This window comes from Cokeromyces recurvatus (assembly GCF_025118155.1).
Source record: "Cokeromyces recurvatus strain NRRL 2243 chromosome Unknown BX663scaffold_27, whole genome shotgun sequence".
NCBI lineage: Eukaryota > Fungi > Mucoromycota > Mucoromycetes > Mucorales > Mucoraceae > Cokeromyces > Cokeromyces recurvatus.
The window spans coordinates 179,084-200,629 of record NW_026251413.1 but is presented as its reverse complement, the minus strand read 5'-3'; the positions used below and the strand labels follow the sequence as shown (position 1 = coordinate 200,629).

At 33.7% G+C, this 21,546-nt stretch overlaps 3 protein-coding genes across 3 annotated transcripts; all 3 read left to right on the top strand.

The window, feature by feature from the left end:
• Positions 1-714: 714 nt before the first annotated feature.
• BX663DRAFT_554572 (dynein heavy chain) lies at positions 715-15,280 on the top strand (the record flags this gene model as incomplete). Its single annotated transcript, XM_051531545.1, has 8 exons — positions 715-976; positions 1,057-1,502; positions 1,564-1,801; positions 1,854-1,946; positions 2,020-2,146; positions 2,226-11,046; positions 11,099-13,247; positions 13,308-15,280. 8 exons carry the CDS (start codon positions 715-717, stop codon positions 15,278-15,280), a joined length of 14,109 nt encoding a protein of 4,702 aa, XP_051379849.1.
• A 1,248-nt stretch (positions 15,281-16,528) lies between these two features.
• On the top strand, positions 16,529-18,278 carry BX663DRAFT_176647 (uncharacterized protein). The gene is made up of 4 exons (XM_051521673.1): positions 16,529-17,369; positions 17,444-17,638; positions 17,702-17,908; positions 18,048-18,278. Exons 1-4 carry the CDS (start codon positions 16,740-16,742, stop codon positions 18,090-18,092), a joined length of 1,077 nt encoding a protein of 358 aa, XP_051379848.1. The 5' UTR covers positions 16,529-16,739; the 3' UTR covers positions 18,093-18,278.
• Positions 18,279-19,567: 1,289 nt separating this feature from the next.
• On the top strand, positions 19,568-20,499 carry BX663DRAFT_440341 (uncharacterized protein; the record flags this gene model as incomplete). The annotated part of the gene is made up of 2 exons (XM_051523391.1): positions 19,568-19,714; positions 20,356-20,499. Coding segments are annotated over 2 exons (291 nt in total), but the record flags the coding sequence as incomplete, so codon positions are not given.
• Positions 20,500-21,546: the final 1,047 nt, after the last annotated feature.

Sequence of the window (21,546 nt, the reverse complement as noted above, 5' to 3'; positions counted from 1 at the left end):
TATCTTACAAGCTTTATAATTTGAGTAATATTAAGTAAAAGATTTAGATTATTCATAATTTACATAGTTCGTCAATTAAATAGATTATCAGCCTCAAACAGGAAATTAAACTACTCAAACAAAGATGCTTCTAGGTTTAATAAAGTACTTGTAATAATCTAGATGCTATAACTTACAAGCAATGTTTGCCAATTTTTTTTTTATGTATAATAATCGCGTTATTTGTTCCATTATATTTTTTCAATGTCACTAACCTTCGCATGTCTTTTATTTGTATCTTCTTTCGTATTATTATGCTTATGTCCTAACGTTTTTGTAATATAACAATTTTTTTTTTTTTTTACTAATCTGTTTATTTTATTAGGCGTTTCTTTCTCTATCTTTTCTGTTGCTTTCTCATTTAGTACGATTATTAATCAGTATGTTCTCTTTTTTTATTAAAAAAAATAACTTAATTAGCGGCAGTTGAATACATTTCTTTTCATTTAAATTATCCAATACTTTTCCAAATAATATAATCTCTTCTTTGCCCCTTAATTTTACAAGTTAAATAAGATTTTTCACATTTAAACTTTGTACAGCTGGAAAAAGCTTCTTAAACACATATTTATTTATTTTCACTTATACGCGTGAAAAAAAAATTGTTTTTTTTTATACCAATCTGTCTGTTTAATTTCCCTTTTTTTTTATTTGTAATTTAAACAATTTTTCCAAATGATGCTTGACGAAGATACCTCTCTTCATTCGTCATCACCTGCTGGAATGGTAACTGAAGCTATACTTTCCTTTGATCATCGTAAACTTCAAGTTTATCTTGAACAATTGTTGCCCTTAGTTTTGGATGCCGACGTTGATGATCTCGAAAATACTCTTTTTACTTATCCTGATACTATTGAAAAACTCAAGCGTTTTGCTAATGATCCACAAACGCCTGTTATATTTATTCTTAAAGAAAAGGAAGTCAGTAACGATGAAGGTAGCTACATTTAATTTAATCGCTTATTTATTTATTTAATTATATATGTACATATATATATTTTTTTTTTTTTTTTGTAGAAGATGTATCATCATCTCCAATTTATTCCTATTCGGCATCCCATGAAATCACCTATCTTCCAACTCATGTAGGTTCTTTAGCTATTATTAAGCGTTTACCAACTTTAGACCCTTCGAGGCCACTTCAAAATCAACTTCAATTGATTAATCTACCCGGTGCATCTAACTCGGGCGAACCTGGTCAAATTAGTGCTTACGAATTTTTGCATTCCTATATTCATTTTGCTGTCAGTCCTTATTTTAACGCCTATGTTAACGCTCGTCATGGTAAAACAAATGAAATAAGCTCTATAAAAAGTAAAAATGAAGATAATAAAATGGGGGTTCCTATGGCCAAGAAGAAAATGGCCGAACTCGAATTGAGTTTACTTCACTTGCAACAAAATGTCGAAATTCCTGAAATTTCACTCAACATTCATCCAGTTGTTCAAAAGGCAGTAGATAAGGTAATATAGGCACACACACACATATATATATAATTACTCAACTTTATATATGTATATATAGTGTCGTGAACAAAATAAACGGGTCACAGTTGAAGCTGTAGATCCAAGCCTTTTTTCAGATTCTTCTTTTCTTAATAAACTTCAAAGTGATGTCAATGGTTGGATTAAAGAAATTCAAAAAGTAACAAAAATGTCTCGTGATCCTGCCAGTGGTACTGCTATTCAAGAAATTAACTTCTGGCTTAGTATGGAAAGAGCTTTGGAGAAAATTGATGAGCAATTAAAGAGTGATCAAATAAGTAAAGTCGATAGAAATACATTTATTATTTAATTTTAACTGTTTTATCTTAGCATTAACACTTGATATTTTAAAACATGCTAAGCGTTTTCACGCTACTGTCAGTTTTATTGCTGATACAGGTTTGAAAGAAGGAATGGAGCTTGGTAAGGAGAAAAATAAAAGCAAGCATACATATTTTGATGTTTATGTTTTAATCATTTTTATTTTATTTTTTAGTCCATAAATACAATCAATTAATGAAAGACTTTCCTTTAAACGAACTTTTGTCTGCAACCGATTTGGATAAAATTAGAGAATCTTTACATTTGATTTTTGGTCATCTTAATAAGAAACTTAAATTATCGTGAGTATTGACTATGGATATTAACTGATTTGATATTAATTGTTTGCATATTACCTTTTTCTTTTTTTTTTTTCATCAGGCCTTATCCAATTCGTCGTGCATTACCTTTAGTTGAAGCAATTTCAAAAGATTTAAACGATCAACTATTAAAAGTATTGGGTAGTCGCCGTATGATGTATATGGAATATGATGACTTTGAGCGTACAACAGCTGGTGCAGAATCTGTTTTTCATACCTGGGATGATTTGATCAAAGAATTCACGAATGTAGCTAGAGATGTAACTCGTAAACGATCTGAAAAGTTTTTACCCATCAAGATTAACCCAGCTCACGCTAAATTACAAGAGCGAGTCACCTTTGTACGCGCTTTTCGTAAACAGCATGAACAGCTTCATCAAACAATTGTACGTGTAATGACAAGTCCTCGTGCGAAAAAGGCAACTTTAGTTATAGATGGACAAGTAAAAAGCGTGTTGGAGGAAGAAGAAAGTGTCAGTATTAGTGATATTAATGCTGTAGAAGAAGTGAAACTGGCTTACGAGAGTGTAAAGAATATTGATGTTCTTGATGTCTCACCTGAAGGTACAGAGATTTGGGTTCAGGCAGAAACAGCTTACAATGAGCGAGTTTCTCGAGTCGAAAACCAAATTATTGCTCGTTTGCGTGATCGACTAGGTACTGCCAAGAGCGCAAACGAAATGTTTCGAGTCTTTAGTAAATTTAATGCTTTATTTGTTCGTCCCAAGATTCGTGGTGCCATTCAAGAATACCAGACACAGTTGATCGATAGTGTTAAGGAGGATATTAATAAACTTCATGATAAATTCAAGATGCAATATAGAAATTCGGAAGCATATCATATGGCTCAATTGCGAGATTTACCACCCATTTCAGGTGCTATTATATGGGCCCGTCAAATTGATCGTCAATTATCATTATATATGAAACGTGTTGAAGATGTTTTAGGTAAAGGTTGGGAACTTTATGCTGAAGGTCAAAAGCTTCAGATTGAAAGTAGTAGTTTTCGTAAAAAGTTAGATACGCGTTTGATTTATGAGAACTGGCTTCAGGAGATCACTAAACGAGATTTGTCCGTATCTGGTCGTATTTTTGAAATTTCTCGCAATCGAGTTCAAAAGAATGCACTCCAACTAAATGTTAATTTTGATGGACAGATTATAACTTTGTTTAAGGAAGTTCGTAATCTGCTTTGGCTTAACTTTCAAGTCCCTCATACAATTTCGAATGTAGCTAAAGATGCCAAGCGTGTATATCCTTTTGCTGTTAGCTTGATGGAAACTGTACGTACCTTTTCTCAAACTGTACATAAGGTGAATCGTAATCCTGAAATCTTGACATTAGTTGCTGGCTACCGTCATGAAGTGCACAATATGATTACAAAAGGTATCAACTTAAGATGGGATTACTTTGTCAATACTTATGATGCTCACCATCGTCCATTATCATTTATGACTGGTATTCCTTTGGATGCTCGTGAAAATCGCCATGTAATGTTTGTTCGGGAATTTGCAAATGTTGTCTCTGTTTTCCAAGATAAGGTAGATGCACTAATTGGATATTATGATGAAATTACAAAGAGTGTTGATGAAATGAAAATATGCTCTTATCAAGTTGAATTATTTGAGGATAACTTGGGCCGTATTCAAAAGCTAATTGATCGTTTAAATCTTGAAAATTATTCTAATCTTGATCAATGGGTAGCTGGATTGGACAAACGTATCGAGTCTGTTTTGATCTCACGTTTACAACAGGCAATCAAAACTTGGACAAATGCATTTATGGGTGTTGCAAATGAAGATGTTATTGTTCCTGAGACTAGTATATCAAAAAACAGACGTAAGAGAAGAGTAGGTCGTGATAGCACAATTATGACTCTGGAAGAAAGCGCATCTCAACAACAGCAAAAGGCACTTGACGTTAAGCCTGCCCTTCAAGTACTTGTACATGAAATTCGTATCCGTAATCAAGTTATGTATCTAGATCCCCCTATCGAACATGCCCGTAGAAGCTGGTGGTTCCAACTTCATGAATGGTTAGCCATTGTCTGTCATTTGCCTCGTATTCAAAGCTCCCGTTATGAAGGAGGCTTGAGTGTTAAAGATAATCCAGCAATGGAAAAAACATATGCTAGTTTACTTACGCGTATGGGTGATAATTCTCTTGAAAATGCATATCAAATTGTCGAAGACAAGATACGCCAAGTTTCTGATTATGTTCATATTTGGTTGCAATATCAATCTCTTTGGGACTTGGAATCAAGCCATGTCTTTTCTATTTTAGAAGATGATCTTAATAAATGGCAGCAAATCCTCTTGGAAATTAAAAAAGCGCGCTCTACTTTTGATAATTCTGAAACTGAACAGTCATTTGGCCCTCTGGTAATCGATTATGAACAAGTGCAAAGTAAAGTAAATCAAAAATATGACCAATGGCAACGTGAAATTTTAAATAAATTTGGTTCGCTTTTGGGAACCTCTATGAGAAATTTTCATACATCTGTTTCTAAGGCTCGTTATGAATTAGAACAGCAATCCATTGAAAGCAATTCAACAGGTGAAGCAGTTACATTCATTACATTCGTACAGGATTTAAAGCGTAAGGTCTCAAAATGGAGTCAAGATGTTGATCTTTTCCGACAAGGACAAAAGACGTTAGAGCGTCAACGTTTCCAATTTCCCAATGATTGGGTTTATGTCGATCAAGTCGATGGTGAATGGAGTGCATTTAATGAAATATTGAATCGTAAAAATAATGCTATTCAGGAACAGATTGCTGGCTTACAAATGAAGATTGTTGCTGAAGATAAAGTGGTAGAACAAAAGATTCGTGATATTTGTGCAGAATGGGAAAAGAGTAAACCCGTTCAAGGCGAGATTAAACCCGACATTGCTACTAACACCTTATCCATTTTTGAGGGCCGTGTCACTCGTCTTAAGGAAGAATACGACATGGTTTGTCGTGCCAAGGAGGCTCTTGACTTGGAGCAAACATCTAATGACCGTTTAGATCCTGTGCTTGAAGAACTTCGTGATTTAAAATCTGTCTGGACTGCTCTTGCTCGTGTTTGGCAGGCTGTGTACGAAATTCGTGATACACCTTGGACCTCTATTGTGCCTCGTAAAGTTCGACAGCATATTGATGAGCTTGTTAATTCAACAAAGGAAATGCCTAATCGTATGCGTCAATATGCTGCATATGAATATATGCAAGATACTTTACGTCAACTCCTACGTGTCAATCCTCTTGTAGGTGATTTGAAATCAGAAGCACTTCGTGAACGTCATTGGCGTCAAATTTTCAAATCGCTTCGCGTTGAGGGCCGTTTTACACTCTCTGAAATGACTATTGGTCATTTATGGGATCTTGATTTGAAGCGTAACGAAGCTGTTATTAAGGATGTAATTATGCAAGCGCAAGGTGAAATGGCTCTAGAGGAGTTTTTGAAACAAGTTAAAGAGACCTGGACGGGGTATGTCTTAGATCTCGTTAATTATCAGAATCGTTGTAGACTTATTCGTGGTTGGGATGATCTGTTTAACAAAACCAGCGAACATATTAATTCACTTACAGCTATGAAGCTGTCACCCTATTATAAGGTTTTTGAAGAAGATGCTGCTGCTTGGGAAGATAAACTGAACCGAATTCATGTCTTGTTTGATGTTTGGATTGATGTTCAACGTCAATGGGTGTATTTAGAAGGCATTTTTAGCGGTAGTGTAGACATTAAACATTTACTCCCTGTTGAAACATCTCGTTTCCAAAGCATTAATACTGAATTCTTAACTGTTATGAAGAAGGTCTATAAGTCACCATTCATTTTGGATGTATTAAATATTCCTAATATTCAAAAATCTTTGGAACGCCTTGCCGAATTATTAAGCAAAATTCAAAAAGCTCTTGGTGAATACTTAGAACGTGAGCGTTCTTCATTCCCACGTTTCTACTTTGTTGGTGATGAAGATTTGCTTGAAATTATTGGTAACAGTAAGGATATTTTGCGCATTCAAAAACATTTTAAGAAAATGTTTGCTGGTATTGCTACTATTTTATTGAATGAAGATCAAACAGCTATTGTTGGTATGGCTTCCAAGGAAGGTGAAGAAGTTACCTTTAAAACCCCAGTATCTATTAAAGATAATCCTAAGATTAATGATTGGCTAACTATTCTTGAAAAGGAGATGCGTGTTTCCTTGGCTTTACTTTTAAAGGATGCTGTTATGGAACTTGATACTATTTATAATGCTGATGAAATGAACGCAGATGATTTTATGGTATGGATTGAGCGTTATCCCACTCAACTTGTTGTATTAGCTGCACAAATTATTTGGACACAATCCGTTGATAAAGCATTAACTGTAATGAGTGAGTCATCTGTGATTGGTGATCAAGCACCTCTTTCGCAATCTGTTTCCCTTATTGAAAGAAACCTTAACATCCTAGCTGATGCCGTCTTGTTAGATTTACAAATTATTAAACGTCGAAAGTGTGAACATCTTATTACAGAACTTGTTCATCAACGTGATGTTACTCGTCACCTACTAGTTAATAACATTGCTTCACCAAAAGATTTTAACTGGTTATATCAGATGCGTTTCTATTTCAACCATGCAGTTGAGGATCCTTTAGAACGGTTGACAATTCAAATGGCGAATGCCCAGTTCTTCTATGGCTTTGAATATCTTGGTGTTATCGATCGTCTTGTCCAAACTCCATTGACAGATCGTTGTTATTTGACTTTGACTCAAGCCCTGGAGCAAAGACTTGGCGGCTCACCATTTGGCCCTGCAGGTACAGGTAAGACCGAATCCGTTAAGGCGCTAGGTGTACAGCTAGGTCGTTTCGTTCTTGTTTTCTGTTGTGATGAAACATTTGATTTCCAAGCTATGGGTCGTATCTTTATTGGTCTTTGTCAAGTTGGCGCATGGGGTTGTTTTGATGAATTTAATCGTTTAGAAGAGCGTATCTTATCTGCTGTTTCACAACAAGTGCAAACCATTCAATTAGGTCTTAAAGAAGCTACACATAATCCTAATCATGAAATTGAACTAGTAGGCCGTAATGTACGTGTTAATAAAGATACAGGCATCTTTATTACCATGAATCCTGGTTATGCCGGTCGTTCTAACTTACCCGATAATTTGAAAAAACTGTTTAGAAGTATGGCTATGACTAAACCTGATCGTGAACTTATTGCACAAGTCATGCTTTATTCTCAAGGTTTTCGTACTGCTGAAATGTTAGCCTCTAAGGTTGTTCCATTATTCAATTTGTGTGCTGAACAACTTTCACCTCAATCTCACTACGATTTTGGTTTGCGTGCTCTTAAAAGTGTCTTAGTTAGCGCCGGTAATTTGAAACGTGATCGTTTAGCATCTCTTCGTTTAGCAATTGAGGATGGTAAAGCTGATAAATCAGAATATACAACGATATCTGAGCCTGTGCCTGAACAACAATTGTTAATTTCCAGCATTCGTGAGACAGTTGAACCAAAGTTGGTCGCTGATGATATTCCTCTTTTAACTAGTTTACTTGCTGATGTTTTCCCCGGTGTTCACTATGCACCGGTTAATTTGGACCGTCTTAAGGAAGAGCTACGCAAGGTTTGTCAAGATCGTCGCTTAGTTGCCGGTGATGCATGGATGGATAAGGTAATTCAGTTGTATCAAATTCAAAATATTCATCACGGTTTGATGATGGTTGGTCCTTCTGGTTCTGGTAAATCCACTGCCTGGAAGACTCTCTTGACTGCTCTTGAACGTGTGGAAGGTATAGAAGGTATTGCATATACCATCGATCCTAAAGCTATTCCTAAGGATGCACTTTATGGTACTCTTGATTCTACTACACGTGAATGGACCGATGGTTTGTTTACGCATATCCTTCGTAAGATTGTTGATAATGTCCGCGGTGAAAGTCAAAAACGGCATTGGATTATTTTTGATGGTGACGTTGATCCTGAATGGGTTGAAAATTTGAATTCTGTTCTTGATGATAATCGTTTACTGACTTTACCTAATGGTGAACGTCTTAATTTACCTCCAAATGTACGTATCATGTTTGAAGTTGAAACATTGAAGTATGCTACTTTGGCTACAGTTTCTCGTTGTGGTATGGTATGGTTTAGTGAAGATATTATCACTTTACCTATGATTTTCTCTAACTATCTCGAAACATTACGTAATATTCCTATGGACGAAGTTGAAGAAGAAGGGCTTACTTTATCTCGTCGTAATGTTGAATCTAATGGTGCTAGTACATCAACATCTAAGATTGAGGATGGTACAACCATTTCACCTAATCTCGCTACGCAACGTGCAATTGCTGCTATTATGGCTCCTGATCTTTCTGACGAAGATTGTTTAGTTGCCAAGTGCCTTGATTACGCTTCAACTTTAGAACATATTATGGACTTTACCCGAATGCGTGTATTGTCAACCTTTTTCTCTCTTCTTAACAAAACTGTTCGTAACGTTTTAGAGTATAATTCTCAACACCCTGACTTCCCAATGACTAGTGATCATTTAGAAAATTATATTACCAAGCGTGTTATTTATTCCATTATATGGAGTTTCTCTGGTGATGCTAAGCTTGACCTTCGTGCTGTCTTTGGTGATTATATTCGTAGTGTTACAACATATGAATTACCACCCAACTCTAATGGTACAAACATTATTGATTATGATATTGCCGTCAATACCGGACAATGGGTACCATGGGAGTCCAAAGTTCCTGTTGTTGAAATTGAAACACATAAAGTTTCTGATGCTGATATGATTATTCCTACTGTGGATACCATTCGTCATGAAGAAGTTTTATACTCTTGGTTATCTGAGCATAAGCCTCTTATTCTTTGTGGTCCTCCTGGTTCTGGTAAGACAATGACTTTGTTTAGTGCACTTCGTAAACTTCCTGATATGGAAGTGGTTGGTCTTAACTTCTCAAGTGCTACTACTCCTGAATTAATTCTTAAGACTTTTGAACAACACTGTGAATATAGAAAGACACCTAATGGTGTTATTTTATCACCTACTATGATTGGTCGTTGGCTTGTTGTGTTTTGTGATGAAATCAATTTGCCTGCTACTGATAAATATAATACACAACGCGTTATTTCCTTCTTGAGGCAATTAGTTGAATACAATGGATTCTGGAGAACAACTGATAAATCATGGGTAACTCTTGAACGTATTCAGTTTGTAGGTGCATGTAATCCTCCCACTGATCCTGGCCGTGTACCTCTCTCACATCGTTTCTTACGTTATGCACCTTTGGTTATGGTTGATTATGCCGGACAATTATCTCTTATGCAAATCTATGGTACATTTACTCGTGCTATGCTTAAGGTTGTGCCTAACTTACGCGGTTATGCTGAGCCTCTTACAGCTGCTATGGTAGAGTTTTACCTTGCTTCTCAAAAACGATTTACTCCTGATATTCAAGCTCATTACATTTATTCTCCTCGTGAATTGACACGTTGGGTACGTGGTATTTATGAAGCCATTAAGCCTTTAGAAACATTAACATTAGAAGGACTTATTCGTATTTGGGCACATGAAGCTTTACGTCTTTTCCAGGATCGCTTAGTTGATGAGGAAGAACGAAAATGGACTGATGAGATGATTGATTCTATTGCTATCAAGCACTTCCCTACACTCAATCAAGAAGAAGCACTTGAAAGACCTATTCTATTTTCTAATTGGTTATCAAAGTATTATGTTCCTGTTAAACGCGAACAATTACGTGAATTTGCCAGAGCCCGTCTTAAAGTCTTTTATGAAGAAGAATTGGATGTTGCACTTGTACTCTTTAATGATGTGCTTGAGCATGTTCTTCGTATCGACCGTGTCTTTAGACAACCTCAAGGGCACTTATTATTGATTGGTGTTAGTGGATCTGGTAAGACTACCTTATCACGTTTTGTTGCTTGGATGAATGGTTTGAGTGTTTTCCAAATCAAAGTACATAATAAATACACTGGTGCTGATTTTGATGATGATCTTCGTACTGTTTTGCGTCGTGCAGGTTGTAAGGGAGAAAAGATTTGCTTCATCATGGACGAATCTAATGTTCTTGACTCTGGTTTCTTGGAACGTATGAATACACTTCTCGCCAATGCTGAAGTTCCGGGTTTATTTGAAGGAGATGAATATGCTTCTCTTATGACCGCTTGTAAGGAAGGTGCTCAGCGTGACGGCTTAATGCTTGACTCTAATGAAGAGCTTTACAAATGGTTCACCCAACAGGTTATGAGAAATCTTCATGTTGTATTCACTATGAATCCTCCTGAAGGTGGTCTTGCTTCCCGTGCAGCCACATCACCTGCTTTGTTTAATCGTTGTGTTCTTGATTGGTTTGGTGACTGGCCTGACCAAGCTTTCTATCAAGTTGGTATGGAGTTTACTAAAACATTGGATCTTGACGTTCCTAACTACACACCTCCTATCAATATCCCAATTGCCTACCGTAATTTGCCTATCCCTCCTAACCATCGTGAAACAGTTGTTAATGCACTTGTTTATGTTCATCAATCTCTATATGAAATTAATGCTAAGCTTAGTAAACGCCAAGGTCGATACAATTACGTTACACCTCGTCATTTCCTTGACTTCATTTCGCACTATGTTCGTCTCTACAATGAAAAACGTGAAGATTTAGAGGAGCAGCAACGTCATTTGAATGTTGGTTTAGAGAAATTGAAGGATACTGTCATCAAGGTTGAAGAATTAAGAAAGAGTTTGGCTATCAAAGAGAATCAACTTCAATTGAAGCAAAACCAAGCTAATGAGAAGATTTCACAAATGTTAGCTGACGAAAAGATAGCTGAGCAAAAGAAAGCTGACTCACTTCAAATTAAAGCCAATTTGAAGATTCAAAATAAGGTATATTAAAAAGAAATTGTATATATATATTATTTTAACACCGAATATATAGGAAATTGAAGCACGTCGTGCAGTTGTTGATAATGATTTAGCTAATGCTGAACCTGCAGTCAAAGAAGCTGAACAAAGTGTACGAAGTATTAAAAGACAGCATTTGACTGAAGTTCGTTCTATGAGTAATCCTCCTGAAGCTGTTAAACTTACTATGGAGTCTGTATGCACTTTACTCGGACATAAAATTGACAGCTGGAAAACTGTTCAAAGTATTATTCGTCGTGATGACTTTATTTCTAGTATTGTCAATTATAATACTGAACAACATATCACTAAGCAGTTACGTAATTTCATGCGCCAAAATTTCTTTAATAATCCTAATTTTGAGTATGACATCGTTAATCGTGCATCTAAGGCCTGTGGTCCACTTTTTAAGTGGGTCACTGCTCAAGTTAACTTTTCTGAAATTTTAGATCGAGTTGGTCCTCTTCGTGAGGAACTGAATCAATTACAAAAAAGCTCTGAAGACACCAAGAATCAAGCAATTGAAATTGAACAAATGATTGTTGAACTTGAAGCTAGTATTTCTCGATATAAAGAAGAATATGCTGCTCTTGTAGGCGAAACACAATTAATCAAGGCAGAAATGGAGCGTGTGAAATCTAAAGTTGATCGTAGTATTACCCTTCTTAGCTCATTATCATCTGAAAAAACACGTTGGGAGTCTGCAAGTCAAGCATTTGAAAGCCAAATGGGTACTATTGTGGGTGATGTTCTTCTTGCCGCTGCATTTATTGCCTATGGTGGTTACTTTGATCAGCAGTACCGTGATATTTTGCTTCAAAAATGGATGGATCATCTTTCATCAGCAAATATTCAATTCAAGCATGAAGTTTCCTTGACCGAATATCTTTCTACAGCCGATGACCGTCTTTCATGGCAAGCCAATTCACTACCAGCAGATCAGCTTTGTATTGAAAATGCTATTATGCTTAAGCGTTTTAACAGATATCCCTTAATTGTTGATCCTTCTGGTCAAGCCACTAATTTCTTGATAAATGAATATAAAGATCGCAAGATTACTGTTACTAGTTTCTTGGATGATTCTTTCATTAAGAACCTTGAAAGTGCGTTACGTTTCGGTAACCCTATTCTTATTCAAGATGTCGAACATTTGGATCCTATTTTGAACCCTGTTCTTAATAAAGAACTTCGTCGTACCGGTGGCCGTGTCTTAATTCGTTTAGGTAATCAGGATATTGATTTCTCACCTGCGTTTACATTATTCCTCTCTACTCGAGACCCTTCTGTTAATTTCCGACCTGATATTTGTTCTCGTGTTACTTTTGTTAATTTTACTGTTACTCGTGGTAGCTTGCAGAGTCAATGTTTGAATAAAGTACTGAAGGCTGAGCGTCCGGATGTTGATCAGAAGCGTACTGACTTAATCAAATTGCAAGGAGAATTCCAGCTTAGATTACGCCATCTTGAAAAATCGCTACTACAAGCCTTGAACGAATCTAAAGGTAATATCTTGGATGATGATAAAGTTATTGATACTCTGGAAACGCTGAAGAAAGAAGCTGCTGAAATTACTCATAAGGTGGATGAAACAAACACTATAATGCAAGAAGTGGAGCAAACAACTGCTATTTATACACCTTTAGCACAAGCTTGTAGTTCTATTTTCTTTGTTATGGAGCAACTAAATTTAATCAATCACTTTTATCAATTCTCACTCGATTTCTTCTATGAAATTTTTGAATATGTTATTCATGCTAATCCAAATTTGAAGAGTGTGACAGATCCTACGGAGCGTTTAGAGATTTTATCGCGTGATTTATTTTCTGCTGCTTACAAACGTGTCTCCCGTACCTTAGTACATGAAGATCATACTATGTATGCAGTTTTACTATGTCAAATTCGTATTCGTGGTGCTCAAGAAAATATGGATGAGACTGAGTACGATTTCCTTTTAAGTGGTGGTGATGCCGTTGTTGGGTCTACTTTAACCGCAGCTAATTTAAATTTGCCTGACTTCATTTCTGATGAAACTGCACAGCGTATTAAAGAATTCTCAACACTCAATTGCTTCAATAAGTTAGTGGATCATATTGTTGCAAATGAGAATAAATGGAAAGAATTTTTGGAACATAATCAGCCAGAAACTATTATACCTTTATGTTGGGAAGGAGCAGGAATAAATCGTAAGCTGAATACATATATAATTTAAGGAGAAAATGAGAAATTAATTTTTTTTTCTTTAGATACACTGGACTCTCTTCGTAAAATGTTGGTCATCAAATGCTTCAGACCTGATCGCCTTCTACCTGCCACCTCTATCTTTGCGTCCGAAATCTTTAATGCTGATTTTATGAATACTGGTGAATTAAACTTACAGCAAATCGTTAATGAGGAAGTTGGCAGTTCTACTCCCTTAGCACTTTGTTCAGTTCCAGGCTATGATGCTAGTTATCGTGTTGATAATCTTGTTTCCGAAATGAATATGCGTTGTACGTCAGTTGCTATGGGTTCTACTGAAGGCTTTGCTTTAGCTGATCAAGCTATTGCCGCAGCTGTCAAGACTGGTAACTGGGTTATGTTAAAGAATGTTCATTTAGCTCCCTCTTGGCTTGGTCAACTTGAAAAGAAACTGCATAGTATGAAGCCTCATCGTAGTTTCCGCCTCTTCTTGACAATGGAAACAAATCCTAAAGTTCCTGTCAACCTCCTTCGTATGTCTCGTATTTTGATGTTTGAACCACCACCAGGAATTAAGGCTAATCTTCAAGAATCACTTCGCAGCATTCCTCTTTCTCGTTTATCTCGTGGTCCTACTGAGCGAGCTCGTCTTTACTTTATGCTGGCTTGGTTACATGCAATTGTTCAGGAACGTCTTCGCTATGTTCCTCTGGGTTGGACTAAAGTTTATGAATTTAATGATTCTGATCAAGATTGTGCATTTAATACTATTGACAAATGGCTTGATACTGCAGCAGGAGGTAGAGCTAATATCTCACCAGAAAAAATTCCCTGGGATGCTATTCGTTCACTTTTGAAACAATCTATCTATGGAGGACGTATTGATAATGAATACGATCAACGACTTCTGGATTCTTTTGTTGACTCATTATTTACTCCTGAATGCTATAATATTGATTTCGAACTTGTTAAGAGTAATGGGGAAAATGAAAAGGCTATTATTGTACCTGATGGAATAAAGATGGAACAATTTATGGACTGGGTTAATAAACTTCCTGATCGAGAACCCCCTACATGGCTTGGTTTGCCTTCAAACGCTGAGCGTGTCTTATTGACATTAAAGGGTAATAATATGTTATCCAAGGTACGCAGGATGAAGAGTTTGAGTGATGATGATGAAACAGCTTATACACAAGACACAAACGATAGTAATAACAAACAGGCAACCACTAGTACTCAACCTGCTTGGATGCGTGCGCTGAATACATCTATTTCTAATTGGTTAGCTCTACTACCATCTACAATTAAAGCCACACAACGTGATAGTGCAGGTGTAATGGATCCTCTCTTTAGATTTTTTGAACGTGAAAATCAAATTGCACGTAAATTACTTTCAATCATTCGTGAAGATTTGACATCTTTGCAGAAGGTGTGTGTAGGAGAATTGAAGCAAACAAATCATTTACGACAATTAATGAACTGGTTGAACAAAGGTCTAATTCCCGAACATTGGAGACGATACAAGGTGCCTAAGAGTATCTCATTAAATGCCTGGCTTGCTGATCTTAAATTGCGACTTGAACAAGTAGAATCACTTGCGAATGAAATAAACTTTGAACAAGTTGAAATATCAATTGGTAGCTTATTTGCACCTGAAGCTTATATTACGGCAACAAGACAAGCAACAGCACAACGTTATAAATGGTCATTAGAAGAACTTGTGTTGGATATTGATATTGGGGATAATAATAGTAATCAAAACTTACAGGGTTATTGTGTAAATGGATTAAAGATAGAAGGTGCTAACTGGGTTGATAAAGAAATTCGTTTAACCTCAGAGCCTATTAATAAGTTACCCAAGACCACTCTTCGATGGATTAAAGCAGATCAAAAACAAGATAATGAAACTATAGTTGAATTACCTGTTTATCTTAACTCCGATAGAACAGACTTATTATTTACAATTAGTGTTCCTACGACTGCAGAGGAGAAAGACAGAATTCCTCAACGAGCTGTTGCAGTTGTAATTTCCTTCTAAAGCTAATATTTTAATAATGTTAAGGGCTCATTATCCCTCCTTAAATAAACAATAAACAGATTTTGAAACTCCTCAAATTTTTTGTTATTACATACATGTGTATATGAATGTATTTTTTTTTTTTAATGTTGTTTTTTAATTTTTTTATATATTAAAAAACAAAATGAATGCATTTGATGATGTAATGTCAATGACGAATGTTTCTTTAATGGATGAAGAAATTTCGACACGAAAAATAAATACTTCACCTTTACCTAGTTCTAATGCCAAAATACAGAAAAACGAAGAGACAGAAACAAAGTCTAATTCTAAAGATTATGCTAAGTTAGGCTCTTTAGCTTTGAAACATCAAGAAAGTGTAAATGATCAGATAATCAGCCAACGATTTAAGTTTTTTCAGTTATTAATATATGTATATATTTGTATTAAATGTAGACTTTGGATAATTTAAAGAAAGAAAACTTCGATTTAAGACTTAGCTTATACTTTTATGAACAACGATTAAATGATATGTCGCCTGAGAATATTGATAAGGCTATAAAAGAAGTAATAATAATATATATTAAAATAGTTTTTTTTTTCTATCACTGAAATGTTCATATATATATAAATATATATACATATAAGAATATAACCCTTAAAGTTACTATTCAAAAGCTTACAGCAGAATTGAAGACTTATAAAAAGATGATATTGGATTTAAATCAAGCTGTTGATATATTAGAAAAGAAAAAATGTAAAAGGCCACATGGTATGACACTTCAAGAAAAAGAAGATTTTGATAAAATAAAAGCAGAAGTAGAAGAATATCGTGAAGAGAACGATAAACTAAGTAAAATTGTAGCAGAGTTATCCGCAGAAAACTACAAATTAAGATCCACAATTAGATCAAGAAATACAAGTACGAGTACAACTACAATCTCTAGTAATTCTATGCCAGCTACGCCTAATACAGAACGTAATATTGAATGTCATAATGATGAGCACTACGATCTTTATCGTAAATTAAGACAAGCAAAACTAAAAGAAGAAGAGCAACAAAGAATTATTAAACAATTAAATTTATCAAATAATAGAAATTATCATAATGAAGGTAATATGATTAGATTTTATTAATCTCATATATTAATTAATATTTCTTTATTTATAGACCGAGATATATCATTAGTAAAGAAACAATTTGAAACTGTAAATGTAAACTGCATACTATTCATTATTTATTTTTTTTTCTGACTTTTTTTTTTTTTTTTTTTTTTTATACATACATATTTGTATATAGGAGCTACAAAAGAGAGAAAATCAAATTCATCATTTAGAGACTGAATTAGATGAATATTCAAGATCCCTACATGATGCTGAACAGCAACTTCAAGAAAAGACAAATCAATGTACACAATTGTTACAAGAAAATGAAGACCTTCGATTAAATGATGTAAATATAAGTGAATTGTATAATAGAATGTCCGAGCTTGAAGATAACAATACCCGCTTGTCAAATGAATTACAAAACCGTGAACGTGAAACTGCAACATTAGAAGCCGAAGTAGAGAAATTATTATCTTATTTGGAAGAAAAAGGAACTGAAAATGGAAATGGTATGGAGGAATTTAAGAATCAAATAATCGATTTTAAAGAAGTAATTAACGAAAAGGAGGATGAAATTGAGGCACTGAAGGATCAAATAGATTTAATAACAGAAGAATATGAACATAATATGCATATCCTTGAGGAAGAATTGACTAAAAAAGATCAAGAAAACAAAGAATTGATGGCAGAGTTGGAAGAATGGATTGAGAACTCAAAGAATACAGAAAGGGACCTTGAAGAAGCATTAGAGAAACAATACAATGAATTATCTGTTACAATTCGTGACCGTGAAGTAAGAATGGCAACTTTAGAGGGTGATATAGAAGCACAGACTGATACTATGCAACGTGAAAAGAAATTATTAAAAGAGGAGATTGAAGAATTAAGAGATAAAATTCATACTATTTATAGCCAATTAAAGGAAAAAGAATCCCATATCTCTGAGTTAACCGTTTTACTAAATGATAAAAAAAATGTAGATAACCAAAAACAAACTATTCAGGTAAACCAAAAAGCAAAAAATGAATATAAAGTATTAGAAACTGTACTAATATGTATGCATTTAATATATCTTAGACTGAAAAATTAATCGAGAAGAATAAAAAGTGGCAAGAGAAGGTTAATTTACTTGAACTTAAATTAAAGAAATATCATGAAAAATTGGATAGTCAGAATAATACAAATCAGAATTTACAGCTTGAATTAGCTAGAGTCATTGAAAGAAATGATCGTCTAAGCGCATTTTTAAAAGAAATGAGCCAAGAATTAAAGGTATAAATTGATAATGTAATATATGTATGTTATATACAGTTTTAACTAATTAGTTTTCAATAGAACAAAAATAATGATGAAACTGATAAGTCTAGGAAGATCCCTTTAAAAAAAGAGCTAGAAAAATTAGAAAAATGTTTAGAAGTAGAAAAGAAAAAGAATAAGGAATATGAAACTTTATATCAAAAACAAATTAAAGAAAATGAAGTGCTTAAAAAGCAGTTGGAACGAAGGGAAACTATGTTAACTAACTCTCTATTAGTGCGTGATGTAAGTAATATTTTTAAATCAAAAAAAAAAAAAAAAAAAAAAAAAAAAAAAATAGAATCTCATTGTTTGTGTGTGTGTATACATAAACAGACTTTAAAAGAGCAAGGACAATTAATGGAAAATATTTTATTTGAACAAGCTACAGGTTGCCGTGCCTTCACTAGTAAATCAAGTAATGGGATAAACTAGTAATATCTCATAACTAATCTACTTGTATATACATATATATAATCTTAAACATATATAATGTGCTTATATTCATTTCTCTCATTATTGTATATTTTTTGTTACCCTTGCAAGTTTTTTATTTTAATTCATACTATTTTATAAAGTGAATAATAAACCCTGTTAAATATTGAGTATTCTACAGCATTCTTTACCTATTATATCTAAATTATCATTTATACTCAATGATACTATAGATTACGAACTTCTTATGGCACTAAACTAAGATATCCTCGTTAGATAATCATAAAATATCCTTTTTGATGTATTCTATAAATAAACTAATTACCAACTTTCTCCTTGTGCTAATATATTAATGTTTTATCCTTATAAGGGATATAACATTCTATTCCTCTAGGAAGAAATAATACTTTTTTTTTTTTTTGCTTAATAAGGATATATTATAATACTTTAATAAGGGTACCTTATTAAAAGAAAAAAAAAACTTAAGCTCTTAATATCTTGTGGAATACTATAAAAAGCTACTTAAAGCAACAACTGCAACTTAATGTTTTAACTTGGAAAAAAACATATCTAAAATTATTTTTTATATTATAAAATTCATAAATTACTTTTTAACTTAAATATATTGTTATCTAGTCGGATCATGAATTAGATTTGTTCCTGAATAAAAAAGGTACTAAACGAATGATGTAGTGTATATAGCTTACAAAAATTTAGTTAGAGCATAATCTCTAAAGTGTTCAATTGATAACTAAAATGATTTTATATACACCTTTTTCAGAAAGTATTCGTGCATTTTTGGAATAAATTTTGGGACATTTTATTAAAAAAAATTTTGCACACCTCTGCAAAAAAAAAAAAAAAAAAAAAAAAAAAAAACATATATTTTAGGGATCGATTATAAGCAACGAAAGAAGCCTATGTTAAGTCTCATACTGCTCTGAAATGTAAGATAGCTTTTGATAATGATTTAGAGAAGAACATTTCCGTAATTTAAGTTGTGAAGGCAAAAACCAAATGGTATATTTGAAAAGTAAATAGTGTTCTTTCATTTCTCGATTAGTGGCATTCAACTTTCTATATGGCAAGGCTTCTTGGAACAATTAAGACATCATTTAATTTCACAGAACTATCTCTTAAATGTACAAAATAACTGGACAAAATTGGCCATTTGTACATTTAAGGGGTAAGCCATAGAAATTTGTCTATTTCATAAGAAAAAAATTCTTTTTCTTTTTTCTCTTTCTTCAATTGTGCAGACTTTAGTAAGATAAAAGGTAGGTTCTTTTTAACTTACTCAGTAAACCTGTCAATTGATAGGTGTGACAATGTTGTAGGCAAACTGACCTGCTGGCCTTTGTGTCAGTCTAAGCCTTGTAGAAATCTGACGGCTATTGACATTAGAAATAAACGGGTTACTGTTTTTTTTTTTTTTTTTTTTTATAGACAAAGTTGTATATTAATTGTTGTTTGTTGACCAGATTAAGTACCGAAAGCAAGATATTAGCATTAATCAATAACAGCACGGTTAAGGTTATGATCAGATTATTACAATGCATTAAATCTATGGTAGAGTCACTACCTTTCATAACTCAAAAAAAAAAAGGACATCAAGAAGTTTGAATTTTGCGCAAGGTTTTTGCAGCCATGTTTCCAAAAATTATTTGACTATGATGTGTTGTGGTTTATAGATAAGAATATAATAAAATATAAATAAAAATAAAAATAAAAGAATAAAAAGAGAAATAAAAGAAAATAGACAGAAGAAGTACGTTGGGACTTGTCAATAAATTTTATTGAGATAAAGATAAAAAATGAATTAATTCAATTCCAGTATACAAAATAAGGGTTAATAATGTAAGAGTATTTATATATTTTGTAGATAAGAATGATGAGTAAAAATATAACAAATTGTATTTGATGATATAATTATAGAAAAAGAATGATTGCTAAGAGTTATTATAGATATAGATCCATGTCTTTTGTATATATTTATTTTTATAACGAATATGTGTACTTTAAATGAAATCAATTATTTCGCGTACTTGCATTATTCTTGGTTTACCCTAGTTTAACTTATAAAAAATATATATTTTTAGATGTAGGGCTTTTATTATGCAATGGTAAATATACTAAATATGTCTATAGACAGAATTATCATACAAGTGCACTATATTTTCTATTATGACTATTTATCTTATTGAATTAGGTTATAAAACTTATAACCATAACATGATGACGATCAAATGATGTTCAAGTGGCTCAATGCCAGTTGCTATACTGATACAGACATTGATGTCTATCAAAACCAGCCAGATGGTTGCGCTGAAAACGATCATAAAGTTATTGGCTATTTTGAAGTCAAACCAATCAAGCATGCAAAAAAACCACAAAAAAATTAATATTGATTTGCATCCATTGTGCACGTTCTCCAAAGCTGGTACAGCTACATATAAATCAAAGCATACGTTTCAAGTCATGACTGTGGGTAGGTTTGCAATCATCAAAATAATTTCGTGTATACTAAATCTTTTATTTTTTTTAGGGAGCAATGTGCAATTTCATATTAGCGAGGCAATTGGTGATGCCTTAGTGGTTTCAGAACTGGATGGCGTCCCCCCCCTTTGTCGCTTAATGAACTTCCGCAGCTTGTCCCTTACCTTGACCGTTTGTACAATGTTGTAGAAGTAATTCATCGTCTATGTTACACCAGTAATGCAATCAAAGTCAATAATAGCTTTGGATCTACATTAGAACCAAAAGTAATCAAGGCAATAATGGAAAAATCGACGGATAGAACCCTTGATGATCCGTTTTACCATCCATACTATTAATGTATACACCTTCCTTTATTACTATACATTCCTTCAAATCATTCTATTTCTTTACTATATCATTTATTCACTTGTACTGTACGGTATATAAAAATACATGTATATAAACAAATAAAATAAAAAGTATCAACTTTCATTTAACCACTGCTGCATATTTGTACTAAAATACATATTAGAAGAATGAACAAAAGATTGGAAAAAAAAAACATATAGACTAAAAATATACTCAGCCTATTGCTAAAATTAAATCAAAAGGTAGTCAATAATAACAACGATGGGTGTGGAACAGCTGGTCAACTCGACGAAGCCAGAAGTTATTTGAAAGGTTGCTATATGCATTGGATGGAAAGCATCGATCATATTGTATGCAATCATGCAGTAGTTTCTGTTGAACAAGCAAATGACTTTTTTGAATTTGGTTTACGGTCTGAGAGTTTACGAGTATAAATCGAACCTTGATAATTGTGTCTCTGAATTGTTGAAGAAGTTCCTCGATTACCGCGGATGGCTTACATAATGGTTACAACCCTCTATCAAGTCAATGATCTTCCGCTGTGATTCTTTGAAGAAGCTTCCGTTGAGAGAACATGTTTCAAGAACTTCCAAATCTGTTGA

What these genes read in the sequence shown, in the direction of transcription:
- BX663DRAFT_176647 (XM_051521673.1), top strand. Translation starts at nt 16,740, where the DNA reads ATGTCCGAGCTTGAAGATAACAATACCCGCTTGTCAAATGAATTACAA. An exon ending in ACCAAAAACAAACTATTCAG is followed by an intron (nt 17,370 to 17,443) that starts GTAAACCAAAAA and finishes AATATATCTTAG; the next exon opens with ACTGAAAAATTAATCGAGAA. An exon ending in AAATGAGCCAAGAATTAAAG is followed by an intron (nt 17,639 to 17,701) that starts GTATAAATTGAT and finishes AGTTTTCAATAG; the next exon opens with AACAAAAATAATGATGAAAC.